General features: G+C 44.4%; 1 protein-coding gene across 1 annotated transcript; it reads right to left on the bottom strand.

Annotated features, from left to right (window-relative positions):
* Nucleotides 1-376: 376 nt before the first annotated feature.
* Nucleotides 377-5,037, bottom strand: ODF4 (outer dense fiber of sperm tails 4). Its single transcript, XM_006878271.1, is given in 4 exon segments — nucleotides 377-597; nucleotides 761-895; nucleotides 4,777-4,812; nucleotides 4,815-5,037. Coding segments are annotated over 4 exon segments (615 nt in total).
* Between the last annotated feature and the right edge of the window lie 11,075 nt (nucleotides 5,038-16,112).

The raw sequence follows: 16,112 nt of genomic DNA, 5'->3' as shown, positions 1-16,112 counted from the left end.
AATATTGGGAAAGATAACACAAGGTAGAAAGCGGCTTAGCTCTAGGGAGGTCTTTGCTTGTGTGCAAGTGTACTGTGGTAGAGGTTTGGGAGGTTTAGGGACCAAAGAAGGCCAAAAGACTCCTAGAAGGGAGAACCAGGAAACAAACTTGTTCTTTTATCCCTCTTACTTTCCCTTTACCTGATTCCACTTTGCCTCAATAACTGCCAGATGTGATTTTAAAAAGAGACAATTTATTCCACATCACCTAAGCTGGAAGCAAGGCAGGAACAAAGAAGAGGAATGCAAAGCTGGCCTAAAGTCTTCTCTTTCTGATTCTTCCCACTGATGAGAGGGCAACATATTTAAGGTCTGGGGGAAAGATGAGGAGAGGGACTCAGAAAAATGGACAGAACCTGATGCCTAAGGAGCCCTCAGGAAAGGGTATAGGGATATCATTTTTCCGAAGATTCTCGGCTTCCAGCTTGCAGCCAGTAGTCTCTATGTCCTCATTCAGAAAGTTTTCAGCAGCACTTACACTGCTGCAGGACACGGTGCCAAAGGGTCGTGTCAGAACCAGACTCCAGAAATTGTTTTGGTTGAAGTAGCAAAGGACCGCTGGGTAAGGACAGAGAATGGAGAAAAGAAAAGTTAAAGAGTGGGGGGGAAACAGGGTGAGGCCAAAGGGAAGATAAGTTCCTAAGGACCTATCCCTGGGGAATGCCACCCCTCTGCTCCACCCATGCCCGCTTCTTTCCCTAGGAACCGCAGGGCCACTTACCACAGGCAACATACAGAAAAAACACCAGCCAACCAACGAAATAGCTCCAGCCAATGGGAACTGATAAATTATTCTTCCATTCAAAGATCCAGAGGTTAATAGGGAACAACATGAGGGTGAAGAAAATGAAGGTGACTGGGAGACAAGAAGTGGAGAAGTCTCATCCTCATCCAAGAATCACACAGGGACTCTTCCCCATCTGCTAAGCTACAGCCACAAACCACAACTCCCATCACCACACATAGAGTCATGGCCCCAGAGGTTCATGGGAATCAGCCCCTCTACCTCCACCTCTTGAGTGGCAGAGAAAGGATGTATCACAATTCTCAACCAACAACTACTAGTTCTGTTCTCTCACCACCCACAAAACCTATAAAAAGAGGAAAGAGAGAAGTGCCCAGGAAGGAGTGGGTTAGGAGAAACTCAAGGCCTTTTCCAGAGCTAGGGGGCACCTTCACAGAAGCTCATGATGGTCCCAATCCAGCCAAAAGAAGGCAACCTCTGTAGACCAGGCAAGTATGGCAGATGCAACCAGATGATGAGAACAAAGCCCAGACCAAGGGCCAAGTAGAAGGTTATTTTGGCCAGCTCATAGAATGGCTGATTTGCCCATTGTTTAAAAGTCTCTGGGAGGAATGAGAAAACAGAAAGAAAAAACCAGTTTCATCAAAGAGGAAATAATCAAATAAGCTAATACAAGAAAATGTTCAGGTTCATTAATAGCCAAAGATATACAGATTTAAAGCAAAAATGAAATACCACTTTTACTTAAATAAGTAAAGATTCTTAATATTGAGGTTGTTTGGTAATATCAACTCTGTGAAAAAAAAAAAAAAAAAGGACAGAAGACTTGAACTGATGTTCTCAAAAAAAAGAAACACTAATGCCCAGTAAACATATGCAACCCAACACAAAGGAGTGCAAGTTAAATGAGGTTTGTTTGTTTTTTTTTAATTTATCAGATTATCAAATTTCAAAATAAAATTGACAATACGTAGTGTATGGGCTGTAATTCTGTGGGTTAATGTGCTGGACTGCAATGCCAGTTTGAACTGCAAGGTCAGTGGTTCAAGCTCACCATCCACTCCTCGAAAACCCTATACATGGTTGCTCTGAGTCGGAACCGATTCAATGGTATTTAGCAACAACAAATGTATGACTCTGGAGTCCTGGTGTGGTACTGTAGGATAAGCTACAAGGTCATGGCTGAAAACCTACACAGGGTCGCTAGGAGTCAGAACCAACTTGACGGCACTTAACAACAGCAGTGAAGGACAATTACTCTCACATACTGCTTATGGGCAGTATTTCTGGTGATTTGGCACAAAGTAGCCAAAAATTGCAAATTGTTAAGGCCCTATGACCTACCAATGCTTCTTCCTGAGAATAAGGTTAAGGAGATAATCAGAATTATGCATCAAAATCTAGGTACAGGGTAGTACTTTACAAGTTTATTTGTATGCCCAATCAGAAATTTAATAAGAGATGTATTTTTTTAAATTATTGTTATTGTTAGCCACTGTTTTGTGCCCTCTTCCCCCAACTCATGGTGATCCTACATACAACAGGATCAGACCATTGTGATCCATAGGGATTTCATTGTCTGATTTTCAGAACTAGATTTCCAGGCTTTTCTTCCTAGTCCATCTCAGATTGGAAACTTTGCTGAACTCTACTCAGTACACAACAATACAAAAGCCTCCACTAACAGATAAGTTCTTTGATTCCTTGACGGCTGCTTCCATTGAGGGTTGATGGTTGATCCAAGCAAAATAAAGCCTTTGGCAACTTCAATCTATTCTCCATTTATATGGATGTTGTTTATTGGTCCAGTGGTAAGGATTTTGTTTTCTTTACATTGAGGCTCAACCCATACCGAAGGCTGTGGTCTCTGATCTTCATCAGTAAGTATTTTAAGTCTTCTTCAGTTTCAGCAAGCAAAGTTGCATCATCTGCATATCGCAAATTGTTAATGAGTCTTCCTCCCCAAGCCTGATGCCACGCTTTCTTCATATAACCCAGTTTCTCGGATTATGTGTTCAGCATACAGATTGAGTAAGTATGGTGGAAGGATACAACCCTGGTGCACACCTTTCCTGATTTTAAACCATTCAGCATTCCCTCATTCTGTTTGAACGACTATCTCTTGGTCTATGTACATATGTACAGGTTCCTCGTGAGCACAATTAAGTGTCCTGGAATACTCATTTCCCACAAGGTTGTCTTTATCTTGTCAGATTCCACACAATCAAAAGCCTTTGTGTAGTCAATAAAGACCTTGTAAACATCTTTCTGGTATTCTCTGCTTTTAACCAAGATCCCATCTGACGTCAGCAATGATATCCCTAATTCCACGTCCTCATCAAATCTAGTTTGAACCTCTGGCAGTTCCTTGTCAATGTACTATTGTAGCCCTTTTTGTATTATCTTTAGCAAAATTTTACTTGCATGTGATATTAATGATACTGTCCAATGATTTCCACATTCCATTGTGTCACCTGTCTTTGGAATGGGCACAAATAAGGATCTCTTCCAATCAGTTGGCCAGGTAGCTGTCTTCCAAATTTCTTGACATAGATGAGTGAGTGCCTCCAGTGTTGCGTTGTTAATTTATTGAAAGATTTCAATTTGTGTTCCATCAATTCCTGGTGCCTTGTTCTTTGCCAATATCTTCAGTGTACTGTGGACTTCTTCCTTCAGTATCACGGGCTCTTGATCATATGCATTGTGTTGCATTAGACAAATCTGATGCATAAGATCTCTTTAAAGTGTTCAAGGGCAAAGATGTCTAGGTATTTTCAATAACCTCATATGCATTTGAAAAAAAAATTAAGAAGACCATAGAAGAATTGATACATTTGAGTTATAATGTTGGAGGAGACTATTAAAAGTACCATAGATTGCCAAAAGACCAAACAAATCTGTGTGAGAAGAAGCACAACCAGAATGCTCCTTAGAAGCCAAGATGGCCAGACTTCGTTTTTCATACTTCAGACATATTATCACTATGTGATGATAATATGGCACTAACCCACAGCGCCACACCAGGACTCTGAAGAAATGGTAACAGAGGTCAAAAGCTCTGATTTTCCCTAAGAACTGAGAATGGAGGCCCAGTAACTCAGTGGTGAGGGGACAATATAGAATGTGACTAACAACGGGGAGTCCTGGTGTGGCACTGTGGGTTAGTGTGCTGGACTGCAAAGTCGGTTTGAGCCACAAGGTCGGCAGTTCAAACTCACCAGCCTCTCCTTGTAAACTCTATACAGGGTAGCTGTATGGGTTGGAACTGACTCGATGGCACTCACCAACAACAACAACAAGAATCAGGGGAAGGAGCCAGTTGCCCTTGCATCAATCCAAACTCATGGTGACCTCAAGTATGTCAGAGGAGGCCTCCATAGGGTTTTCAATGGCTGATTTTTTTCAGAAGATCACCAGACCTTTCTTTCAAGAAACTTCTGCCTTTCAGTTAATAACTGATTGTATTAAATTTTTGTGCCACCCAGGAGAAGGTAAGTTGTGGTGGTGGTGGTGGTGATGTGCCATGGAGTTGGTTCCGACTCACAGCAACCCTGACAGGGCTTCCGAGGCTGTCAATCTGTTCTGCTCCAGGATTCCCAGTTCTGAACACACCCAGAGGTCTTATACAAAAGGGTCTGGTGATATGGTTTCAAAAGCTCTGAGGGTACAGTTCCCGGAAAAGCACAGGTCGCCACAAATCAGAATCAATTGGTCACCAACTGGTTCGGTTACTTTTTTCACTTGTGCTGAGAGTCCACACCCACGTAACTTTTTGATAAGCACAAGCTTGACCATTAACCTTATTCAAAGCAGTAACATTTTCCCAATGGGTCATGCTTGGGGAGAAAAGTGATCATTGGAGATCTCAGTGCCAGCACAGCTATTTTGTGGGCATGAGCCCGAAAGTGAGAATGCCCTGAGGGAGGGAGAGGGGTGGGAATACCAGGAATTTGGATGTGGAGGCCCTGGAGAGAAGCAGAGCTGGGCCTCACCTTTCCCATGCTCTAGGTTGTGACAGATATGCAAGAGCCCATGGACATGATCTGGGCCTTGGTGTGGATTTTAGCACTGACATTTGCTGGCCAGCGCTGGTAGAAGCGGCTCCTGGAGAGGTACAGCCATTTCTTGGAGAAGACCAGCACCAGCAGCAGGATGAAAGTGATTAGGCTGAGCTCTGAGGCCAGCACCTGTAATGTCCAGCTGGAGGTAGTTGTCCATCGCAGGGCCAGCATGGACTCCTGGCAATGGACCATGGGCAACTGCCTCTTTCTTTGGGAAGTGGGGAGCCGCACTTTCTCACCTGTCCTAGGCTTGCTTCCACTATGTGCTGCCTTCCAGCCCTCCCCTTCCTTCCCAGGTGGTGTCTGCTGCTCATCACTTTCTCCTCTTGACCCTCATGACCCTTGGAGTTCACCACAAAGGTCCTTGCTCCCCTCTGCAGAATTCCTTGTCTCTTTAGCTATCCTCAACAACATTGCCCCATTCCCTTGCCAGGCTCATCAGTTGTCCATCATCTTTTAAATATTTTCCTCAGGCAAAGCAATTGTCATCATAGGTCCTAGAATCTGGAAAAGACCTGGGGGGGGGGGCGTCTTATTAGGCACCTGAGCTCCTGATCCAGGACAGGATCCCTCACCCACTCAGCAGGACAGGAGGGCCGCAGCCCTTCACCTTCAGCACCTTCACCAAGGACACTCTGTTCCTTCAGGCCCCAGCTCAGAACTGTGGATCTGATGCCTCCCTTTAGTTTCTGGTTTCCCTTCGCCCAAGAAGAATGGTCTCGCAGCAAGCTAAGCCCTACAACGTTCAATAGATTCCTGTGAACCCAGGTGGAGACCTGGTTGGCCAGCAGTGTGGCAAGACCTGGGGACTCTTGGGCTCAGAGTCAGTGACACAGCCACAGAGGACTAGAGTGGAGAATGAAGCATCCAGCTGATAAGAAGAGAGCGGATAGATGCAAGAACACCCACACTTGCAGATAATACCCACTTGACCTGGCTTCAATGACTAGATGATCAGAGCTCAACCCAAAGAAGAAAGAAGAGGAAAAAAGCATCATCTGATACAATTTAATGAACTTGACCTACACCTATGGATGCAGTAGCTTAAAAGAGGAATAAATCCTTACTGCAAGAATCATTTCCACCCCCTCCACACAAAGAGTAGACAGGGATGGGCAACTTGGACATTGGCTACCCAAAATGGGGGGAGGGGGGCTACAAAGGCAAGAAGTGACTGGCTTACAAGCTTTCAAGAGGGAACCTAGATCCAGAGGGCATGGAGGAAGGTAGAGTCTCCAGTGAGTAGTATCCAAACTGTCTAAGAAGGGCTGATAAAATGAAATGCAGATGGGTCTCTTGTGATGCAATAGTGAATAATTCTTATCAGGACTGATTGTGAGGGTTGGGAATGTAAAGGTGGACATTTTATAGCAAGGAGGGGAGTGATTAACTTTTCAGTCTAGGAGCGGAGGGCCCTGGGACTATCAATGGAGAAGAGCAGAGAGCAGCACCCTACCCAGAGAAGCAGTAATGCCTGAGAAGGAGGCAGAGACGTTGACATGGAGAGATGGAGTGGCTAGGGACCTGAGATCCAGAGAGGGAAAGGCGCTGTGTGCTGACGACCGGGGGTGGGGGGTGGGTAGGCTTGCAGGGTATACCCTTTGATTGGTTGATGATGCATGGATGGGATTATAACTATGGCAATGAAACGATACATGATAGAATGAATGTAAAACTAATGTTCTCCCATGTAAACTATCACATAATTCACAATAAAACAGTTATTGAAAAATAATAATAAAAAAAGAACAATAGTCTCCCCATTTCCTAACCCCCACCCCAAGTGCTCACTGGTGGGGAGGGGAAGGAAAATGCTTCCCCATTATCCTCAGGAAAATGCTCCTCCATTGCTCTTGGAGTCCTTGAGTGGCGTAAAGGGGTAAAGGCCCTACTACTAGCTGAAAGATTGGTGGTCTGAACTCACCCTGAGGCAGCTAGGGAAAAAGGCGTAGCAATATGCATCCATAAGGAGGGCAATTCTACTCTGTATACGTGTCACAACTGACACAAAAGCAACTGGTTAGGTCTTGATTTTTCCACTGCTCTTTAGAACTGTCCTCCAAATACATGGTCAGCTTCTCACTACTTTGTACCACACTGCCTTCTCCCTACTCACTTCTGGTCCATAGTTGCCAATCCCTTCCCTCTTCCGTTTCTTCTTCTTTTCACTGTTTCTTCTCAGTATCAGAGGATGCAGAGGGGATGTGAGGGTGTCAAGCAGCCTGAACAGATTTTTCCAACTTCCATTTTAAGTTCTAGGAAAACAGTTTAACACTAATCACTTCTAGGGGACTCCTGGTGCAGTGCTGTAGGATTAGCACTGGATCGCGAACCTCAAGGTTGGCAGTTCATGACTATACTCTTTATGGCAGATTGCCAGGCCTTTCTTCAGCAGCACTGCTGGATGAACTGAACTGCCAACTTTTAGGTTAGTTTTGCTGTTTTGTTTAGTGCCATCGAGTCGATTCCAACTCATAGCAACCCTGCACAGGGTTTATGAGGACCCCCTGGTGGGTTTGCATCGCCAACCTTGCAGTTCAAACGGACCTTGTAGCCTCAGTGCTTATCCTACAGTACCATGAGTGCAAATTGTTTGCAACATCCAGAGAGCCCATACCTCCACTAGCCCCTTGGAATTCCCAAATTGAGGATGTGAGTTTGAATCCCACGAGAAATGGTTTACTTTGGGTAGACAATGGTTCGTGCAATTAAGAACACAGGCTTTGGAATCTGACCATCTTAAGAATCAATAATGAGTCTTCTTAGCCTCCATGAACCTGGGTGGGTCATGTAGCTTTTTTATGCCTTGGTTTACTCATCAGTAAAACAGAGATAATAATATTTACCTCATAGAGCTGGTTTGAGTATTGAGTGAATTAAAGAACACAAGCACTTACTGATTCATAATAAATTTCCACTACCGGTACACCATACCAGCCACTCCGTGGGAGAAAGATGAGGCTGTCTACTCCCGTAAGGATTTACACCCTCGGAAGCCCTGTACAGGGTCGCTATGGGTCGGAACCGACTCGACGGCACTTAACAACAACAACCGGTAAACCAAGTCAATTCCAACTCAAGGTGACTTTGTACCTAACAGAATAGATATGTGTTCCACAAAATGTTCGATGGCTGAGTTTTCTTTCAGACACAGATCACTAAGCCTTTCTTTCAAGGTCTCTCTGTTGGACTCAAACCTCCAACGTTTTGGTTCAGTTATTGTCATTGTTTTGTGGCCTTCCACAAACGAAAGGGCAACAATAAAGAGGATAATTCCAGGCAGACATCCTTGTATATTGTTGTTGTTATGTGCCATTAAGTCAGATCCAACTCACTGCGACTACATAGGGTTTCCAAGGAGCAGCTGGTGGGTTTGAACTGCCAACCTTATAGTTAGCAGTCCAGTGCTTATCCTACAACACCACACCACGAGTCTTTGTATATTAGTGGCTGCAAATGACTGGAGCCAAAATTAGTTTAAACAAAAAGGGAGTTCATCATGAATCGCACAGTCAGGTGTGCAGTTCAGTAATGCGTGGAATCGGAGATTCAGATCCTGTGAGGGCTCCGTCTCTGCTCCCCACCCCTCCAGGAGCATCTTGCTCTTCTAGGGCACACTCTCCTCTGGTCCACCTGGTGGGAAACATGGACGGTCCTCAGTTTCTGAGAGGGACCTCTCAGTCCCAAGTCCAAACATTCTCTGGCCCTGCCAGGGTCCACACCCCCCGCCCCTCAAATAATCAGTCTCAGTCAGGGGCACCTGGGTCTGGAGGTAGAACTTGGAAGATGTCGGGGAGGGGACAGTGCTGGTAGAGGAGGTACTGGGCCATCGGGAACGTCATTCATGCAGAGGCAGTCATCATCAGTATTGAGTTCCCTTCCTTGCATCTGATTTTGTTTTTTCCTGGAGTTTCTCCTAATAACAAGCAGTTGTGGCTCAAATGGTTTGATTGACTGCTAAGTTATAGATTGGTGGGTCGGAACCGACTCGACGGCACTAAACAACAACAACAAACAACAACCCACCCAACCTGGTGAGGCGCCATAGGATAAGCATTCAACCTCAAGGTCGATTTGAACCACAAGGTCGGCGGTTCAAACTCATCAACTGCTCCTTGGAAATCCTATACAAGGTTGCTATGAGTCAGAACCAACTCAACAGCACTTAACAACAACAACAACAACCCACCCAGCCATACTGTGGAAGAAAGGCCTTTTGATCTGTTTCTATTAATATCACAACGCAGCCCCTTCAAAAAAAAAAAAAAAAACAAGCACCCTATGGAGAAGTTCTATTCTGTTAAGTCATAGGTTGCCAGGGGTCAATATCATTATACAACAGCATGAAAGAATCATTGAAACATCATGTTTCATGAGAAACCTAACTACACACAACATACTATTCTCATAAGAGCTCCAAAACAGGCACAAGTAAGCAATGCCTTGGTTAAACACACAGACTTTTATGATTGCAGAGTATTTTCTAAAAAGCAGTGGAATGATAACACAAAGTATTGTGTGGTGGTTGCATTTCAGGAAACACAGGGAAAGAGGACAGGTACATGCACGTTATTGGCAATCTTCTAGTTGTTAGGGTGATAAGCGCTCAGGTACTCATCACAGTCTAGTCATTTATAAATAACATATTTCATATAACCCTGTGAATATAGCAAAGATTGTTTTTCCAAAGGTAGTTAAAAATAGCTCAAGAAAGGAAATGTCATCTCAGTGACTGATAGCTCTGCAATGAAAGGTGTTTATACCATCACAATATGTATGGTAAACACTGTTAATTGAGCTTTGACTTTTCAAATCAACAGATGGACAAAACTCGGAAGACTAAATTACAGGTTACAAAAATAAACATACTTTTATCAGTCTTAATGTTGCCCAAGTAAAAGTCTAGAAGAGATAAGCTGGAAAGCGGAAGAAGGAAAAGAGAGCTGAAGGGAAGAGTAGAGGAGCTGACAACAGAACCTCCATATAAAGTTGCACAGGGTGTGCACTGCACAAGAGCAAACAGCTGGGCGAGGAGAGGGGACTGAAGTCTGATCTGCATTCTGCTCAACAAGCCATGTTCCCTAAAGGAGGTTGCATAGGCCTGGAGGAAGGAGTGACTTTTTCCTATATCTCATAAAGGTGTTGGGTCCCTAGCCCAGCCAACCAACCTTTCCATTATCAATCCAGAATACCAGTGACCATTAAGATTCTGACTCAAGGCAACCCTAGGTATGCCAGAATACAACTGTACACCATGGGATTTTCAATGACTTCAGATGTAGATCACCAGGTTTGCCTTCCACAAGCCTCTGGATGGACTCAAATCAATCTTTTGGCTAGCAGCCAAGCTCTTAACCGTTTACAATACCCAGCAACACTCTGCTGTTGTTGTTAGGTGCTGTGGAGTTATCTCTAACACATCATTGTTGTTAGGTGCCATCGAGTTGGTACCTGACTCATAGCAACCCTATGCACAACAGAAGGAAACACTGCCTGGCCCTGGGCTAACCTCACAATCATTGCTCTGTTTGAGCCTATTGATGCTGCTACTGTGCCAATCCATCTCATCGGGGGGGTCTTCCTCTTCTCTGACCCTCCACTTTACCAAACACGATACCCTGCTCTAGTGACTGGTACTAGTTCATAGCAGACCCCACATATGACAGAATGAAATACTGCCCAGAGCAGTGTCCTCCTCATTATAGTAGGTGTGTTTGAGTACATACCAGTCACTGTGTCAATCCATCGTATTAAGGGTTTTCCTCTTTCTTACTGTCTACTTTACCAAGCATAATATCCTTCTTCAGTGATAGGTCCCGCCTGATAATATGTCCAAAGTAAGCAAGATGAAGTCTTGCCAGCCTTGCTTCAAAGGAGCATTCTGGCTGTACTTCTTATTTGCTCATTTTCTGGCAGCCCTGGCTATACTTAATATTCTTCACCAACATCATAATTCAAATGTGTCCATACTTCAACAAACTTCTTTTTTATTGTCCAGCTTTCACATGCATGTGAGGCAACTGAAAATACTGTGTGGCTTGGGCCGGGGACACCTGAGTCCTCAAAATGACATCTTTACTTTTTACAATTTTAAAGAAGTCTTTAACAGCAGATTTGCCCAATGCAACACATCTGCCTAATTCTGCACCTAGTCTATCTAATTCTAATTCAGGAATGAATTGTTAAAAAGACCATTTGGCCAAAAGCACTAAAGCCACATTTCCCAAACATCTTTACCAGTCATAATGGTGTTGTCTGTATCGCTATCTGTTTCCTGTGTATTGATCCCTGGAAACTCATCATTGCGGCTCCAGTGGAGGCTGTGAAGGAATGAGTATATAATTCAAGTTCAAAATGATTGACTTGAGCTGGATCCAACTAGATTCTTTTCTGGGATTTTTTTTTTCCTGAAACTGAGTACAAAGGTTCCTTTTCTCTTGGGAGGTGAAGCTTTGAGGCTGAGCTACGTGTCTGTGGCTGTAGGTATCAGAGAATGAAATCAACATACAGCATTCTATACTTTTACCCTGCTATTCCAAATCATCTCTGGACTGCAAAGTCAGTTTGAATCACAAGGTCAGTGATTCAAGCTCACCGGCTGCTCCTTGGAAACCCTATACAGGGTCACTATGAGTTGGAACTGACTTGACAGCATTTAACAACAACATTCCAAATCTTGGTGTCCTGGTGTAGTGCTGTAGGATTAGCACTGGGCTGCTAACTGTGAGGTCAGTGATTCAAACCCACCAGTTGCAACTCGGAAACCTTATACAGGGTAGCTATGAGTTGAAAACGGACTCAGTGGCACTAAACAACAATTCTAAATCTTCAGAACCTGGTGGCAACAACAGTTAAGGGCTTGGCTGTTAACTAAAAGATTGGTGGTTTAAACCTGTCCAACTGTTCCTCAGGAGAAGGAATCTGGCAATCTCCTTCTGTAAGGATTGTTGTTGTTGTTACGTGCTGTCGGGTCGATTCCGACCCATAGCAACCCTGTATAGGGTTTCCAAGGAGAAGCTGGTGAGCTTGAACTACCAACCTTGCAGTTCATAGCCAAGAAAATTCTATGGGGCAGTCCTACTGTGACACACAGAGTCACTATGAGTTGGCAGTACCTAACAACAGTATTCTAAATCTTCTGCCTCGCCCTGGATAAAAGGACCAAATTGAACAATCCTCACATTTTCATTTCCAAATGCCGCTGTAACAAATATATCACAAGTGGGGGGCCTTAAAGAACAGAAATCTTATCATTCTGGAAGCTAATAGTCCAAATCAGAGTCTTAACCGTGTCGATCCCTTGCCTTATCGGTAGTCCCAGGTGTTCCTTGGTTCTTTGGCCCTCTTCAGATGGCATCTCTTTCCCCATATATGTATGTGTCTAATCTACTTGTTTTGTAACTCAGAAGTTATTAGAATCATAACCCACCTTACTAATTAATGTAAGAAAAACAACTATTTCCAAACAGGATTACATCCACAGGTATAGGGTTAGGATCCCAACACACATTTTGGAGAGATACAGTTCAATCCATAACAACTCCCTGGTACAGAAATGAGGGAATTGAGGCACTCAGAGGATAATTCAACTGATAAACCATAGACTAGCTCCAGAGCCCATGTTCATTAACCATTACCTGCCGCTTCTCTCATCTTTCATGGGCCTTACACCAATATTTCCTAAATTCCCCTATTTGGCATCCCTTTATTTCCATTTCCAGGGTTCTTAGAGCAAAGTCCCATCCCACAGAGGTGAAACTCCTCTGAATATTCCCAATTTAGGACTACAAAAATGTATTAGAATGATACAGAGGGTTGGTTCACACAACCATCAAACCGGATTGGGAAATGGGGACAACAAGGTTGGGAAGCTGGAGATGTGAGGCAAGATACTACAAGCAAAAATCACAGTAACAGAATATTAGTCCCTCAAAGAAAAATACATATATATTAACAACAGCAAAATAATAATAGTACAGGCATACCTAGGATATATTACAGATTTGGTTCCAGAATCTTTATTGCAATAAAGTAAATATAGAAATAAAGCAAGTCACATGAATTTTTTTGGTTTCCCAGTGTAAAAAGTTATGTTTAATGGAAAGAGAGGGACTGGGTGCTGGCGGCCAGGAGGGAGGCTTGCAGAATGTGCCCTACGGTTAGTTAAACTAACAAAGGGAATGGAAACAAATACTATTGAATGATGATGCACGGAGGAGACTATAATCATTGCAATGAAACGCTGGTGTAAAGCCGATGTTCTCCCATGTAAACTATCACTCAGTTCACAATAAAAACTTAAAAAAATAAAAAATAAAAACTCGGAAAATATCATATATATAAAAAAAGGTATGTTTACAATATACTGTAATCTATTAATCTTTGGGCTGCTAACCAAAAGGGCCACAATTCAAATTCACCAGTATTTGTGTGTGTGTTGGTGGAGAATGCTGGGGGAGTTGACCCTGTGTGCTCCAGTAAAGATTTACAGCCTTAGTGTTGCTATGAGTTGGAATTGGCTAAGTGACAATGGGTTGGGTGGATTGGCCTAATTATGAAAAACTTTGAAATACTGTGAGAATTACTAAAAATGTAACAGAGACAAGAAAATGACTCTGATAGACTTGTTCATGGTAGTGTTGCCACAAACCTTCAATTTGTTAAATTTCTGCACGATATCATAAAGGGAAACACAATAAAACAAAGTATGTCTGTACTTACATTTCAATAGATCATGCTAAAGCAAAGACCGAATTCTCTCTGTGGAAAATAATGAGATCCATGTCACATGAAGAGGAAATGACAGTAAACAGCCAAAGATCACAGAAGACTAATACTAGAGATGTGTTAAGAAATTAGTAACAGTCTTGTTTTTCTGGGGCTTGTTTGTTGGATTTGTCAACTGTTTCGATGAGAAATTTATTATTGCTTTTCTCATTCTAAATAAAAACTCACTCTGGTACCAAAATTTTAATTCATATCTTGTATTTTTCTTAAAAAGAATTGCGAAAAAACTGGATTTAACCCCAACCCCTTCCCAAATCAAGTATTTCAGACTTCTGAAGATGGATGTAGTGGGGAAAGGCTTCAGAAGGCAGAGAGGAGATTTCAGGAACTGGAGAGGGAGTGGAAGAAGCAGATTGTTGACGGGAGAAAACAAAATTAGTGGGGAAAAGTAGTACCACTGGACTTTATGATTAGTCCGTGGGTCCAATGTGAGGCACTTTGAGATGCAGCCCCAAGGCAGAGTGGTTCAGGGACTGGAGATTAAAGCTAATGCTGCAGACACTTATGTTCTCGTGGGCTGGACGTGGAAGTGTTTGAGTCCACCTGAAACCGACCCCAGTCGGGTCAACCAGCGAAATGCCGGGCGTCACCTCAGGAAGGCCAAGGCAACAGCGAGAGTTCAGCAGGTGAGACTCCAAGGTGAGTTAGCAGGGGAGGGGAGCACCCAGCATTCGCCGGCTCTGAGGAAGACAGCCAGTGCCTCAACTTCTTAAGAATTCTTCCGTGGATGCGGGCCACCCCCCCCCTCACTCCTCACCCCCTGACGCCCCATGCCCCACACCACTCTGGGTCCCACTTCGTGAAGAAGGCCAGTACTGAGAACTAGGAAAGGGAGGCCCCTAAGATTCGCTTACCCGACTCCAGAGACGAGGCCTATCCAGGGGCGGGGCCTATTCAGAGGTGGGGCTTATACAGAGGCGGGGCCTATCAAGAGGCGGGGCCTGGCCGTGTCCCAGAAGGTCAAGCCTTGGGGAGTTCTGCTAATGTGTTTCCCTTGGCCTTGGCCTGGGGCGCTCTGGCAGTTTGGAGTAAACCGGGACAGGCTGTTTGTAGGAATCTCATGATGGAGCAGTTGGAGGAAAGGAAAGGTGTGCTGGCCAGCCTGGAGAACAGATACAGGAGATAGAAAGATAACCTGCCTTGTCTAGGTGAGCTGGTCCAGGCTGAGGGTCTCTGGGAAGTGCAGGAAGTGGGTTCCACAGGCCCTTGGAGATAGGAGGAAGAGACCTAATGAGGAAGCCTAGGAGAAAAGGGGTGGGGGTGGGGCGCCTATCCTATTGTTCGTGGGTTTGATTGTCATGTCCTCCTAACTCACTGGTGGTAAAGGTCACAACAACAACGTTGACCCAGAGTCCACAGAAGGGTGAAAGCAAAGAGAGCAGTGCAATCTGCCTTATCACTACCCGAATATTGAGGCCACAAATAGGAACAGAACTGTGTATGGACACAGCACACACTGACTCAGATAGAGGGAGAAAGAAGGGAAGGAAGGAGAGAGGGAGGATAGAAGAAAAAAGAAGGAAGGAGGAGGCATGCAGACAAGTCAGCCAGCTAGCTAGCAAGAAAACCGTCGGCAGGGGCCTAGCTTCCCCAGGGACCTCCTGTCTCCTCTAATGCACACTTGTGAAAATGTTTCTTCCATTTCTCCAAACACCCAAAAAGCCAAACACACTGCCCTCCAGTCAATTCTGGTTCACAGAGAGCTCATAAGGAAAGAGTTGTTGTTGGTAAGTGCCATCGAGTCGATTCCGACCCATAGTGATCTTGTACAGGGTTTCCAAGGAGCAGCTGGTGATCTTGAACTGCCGACCTTGCAGTTCACATGGTTTTGCAGTCTGGTGCATTAGCCCACAGCGCCACACCGGGACAGAGTAGAACTGCTCAACAGGGGTTCTGAGGCTATAAATCTTTACAGAAGCAGCTTGACTGTGTATCTTTCTCCTGCCTCATCTTTCTCCTGATTAGTGATTGGTGGGTTTGAACTGCCAGCTTTTTGGCTAGCAGTCCAACACATAACCTACAGGGCTCCTTTCTACCTTCCCAGAATGAGAGTCATTGAAGAAAGGGGGTAACTGCCGCTCCAGGACTCAGGTGCCACCTGGAACATTTGTACCAACCCCTACCCGCACTGTCATGCCTGGAACTTCAGATAAGACACTGTTGAAAGGCTTCTCCTTCCATGGTCTCCTACTACACCTATAAGGAACTCCCAGAAGCTGCCCAGAAAAATGAAAAGTGCACAAAGCAACACAGGATGAGACAATGATAGGCACCAGCAGATGGTTGGCCATAACTATGACAAAGAAATCCAAAATTAAGAGTCGATTCCTGGGATGTTGGGGGTGGGTGAGGGGAGGGAGGGGAAGGTAGAGCACAGGGCAGGAATTAGACAAGTTTGGGTGCTGGGGAGGGGGGCAATATTCAAGAAGGGAGAGGGGAATGGAAGAACAAAGCAGATGGAAGAACAATTAGGCAGGTCT

Source organism: Chrysochloris asiatica, unplaced genomic scaffold (assembly GCF_000296735.1).
Source record: "Chrysochloris asiatica unplaced genomic scaffold, ChrAsi1.0 scaffold00054, whole genome shotgun sequence".
NCBI lineage: Eukaryota > Metazoa > Chordata > Mammalia > Afrosoricida > Chrysochloridae > Chrysochloris > Chrysochloris asiatica.
The sequence above is the reverse complement of the archived record's forward strand: the minus strand, read 5'-3'. Positions and strand labels throughout refer to the sequence as shown.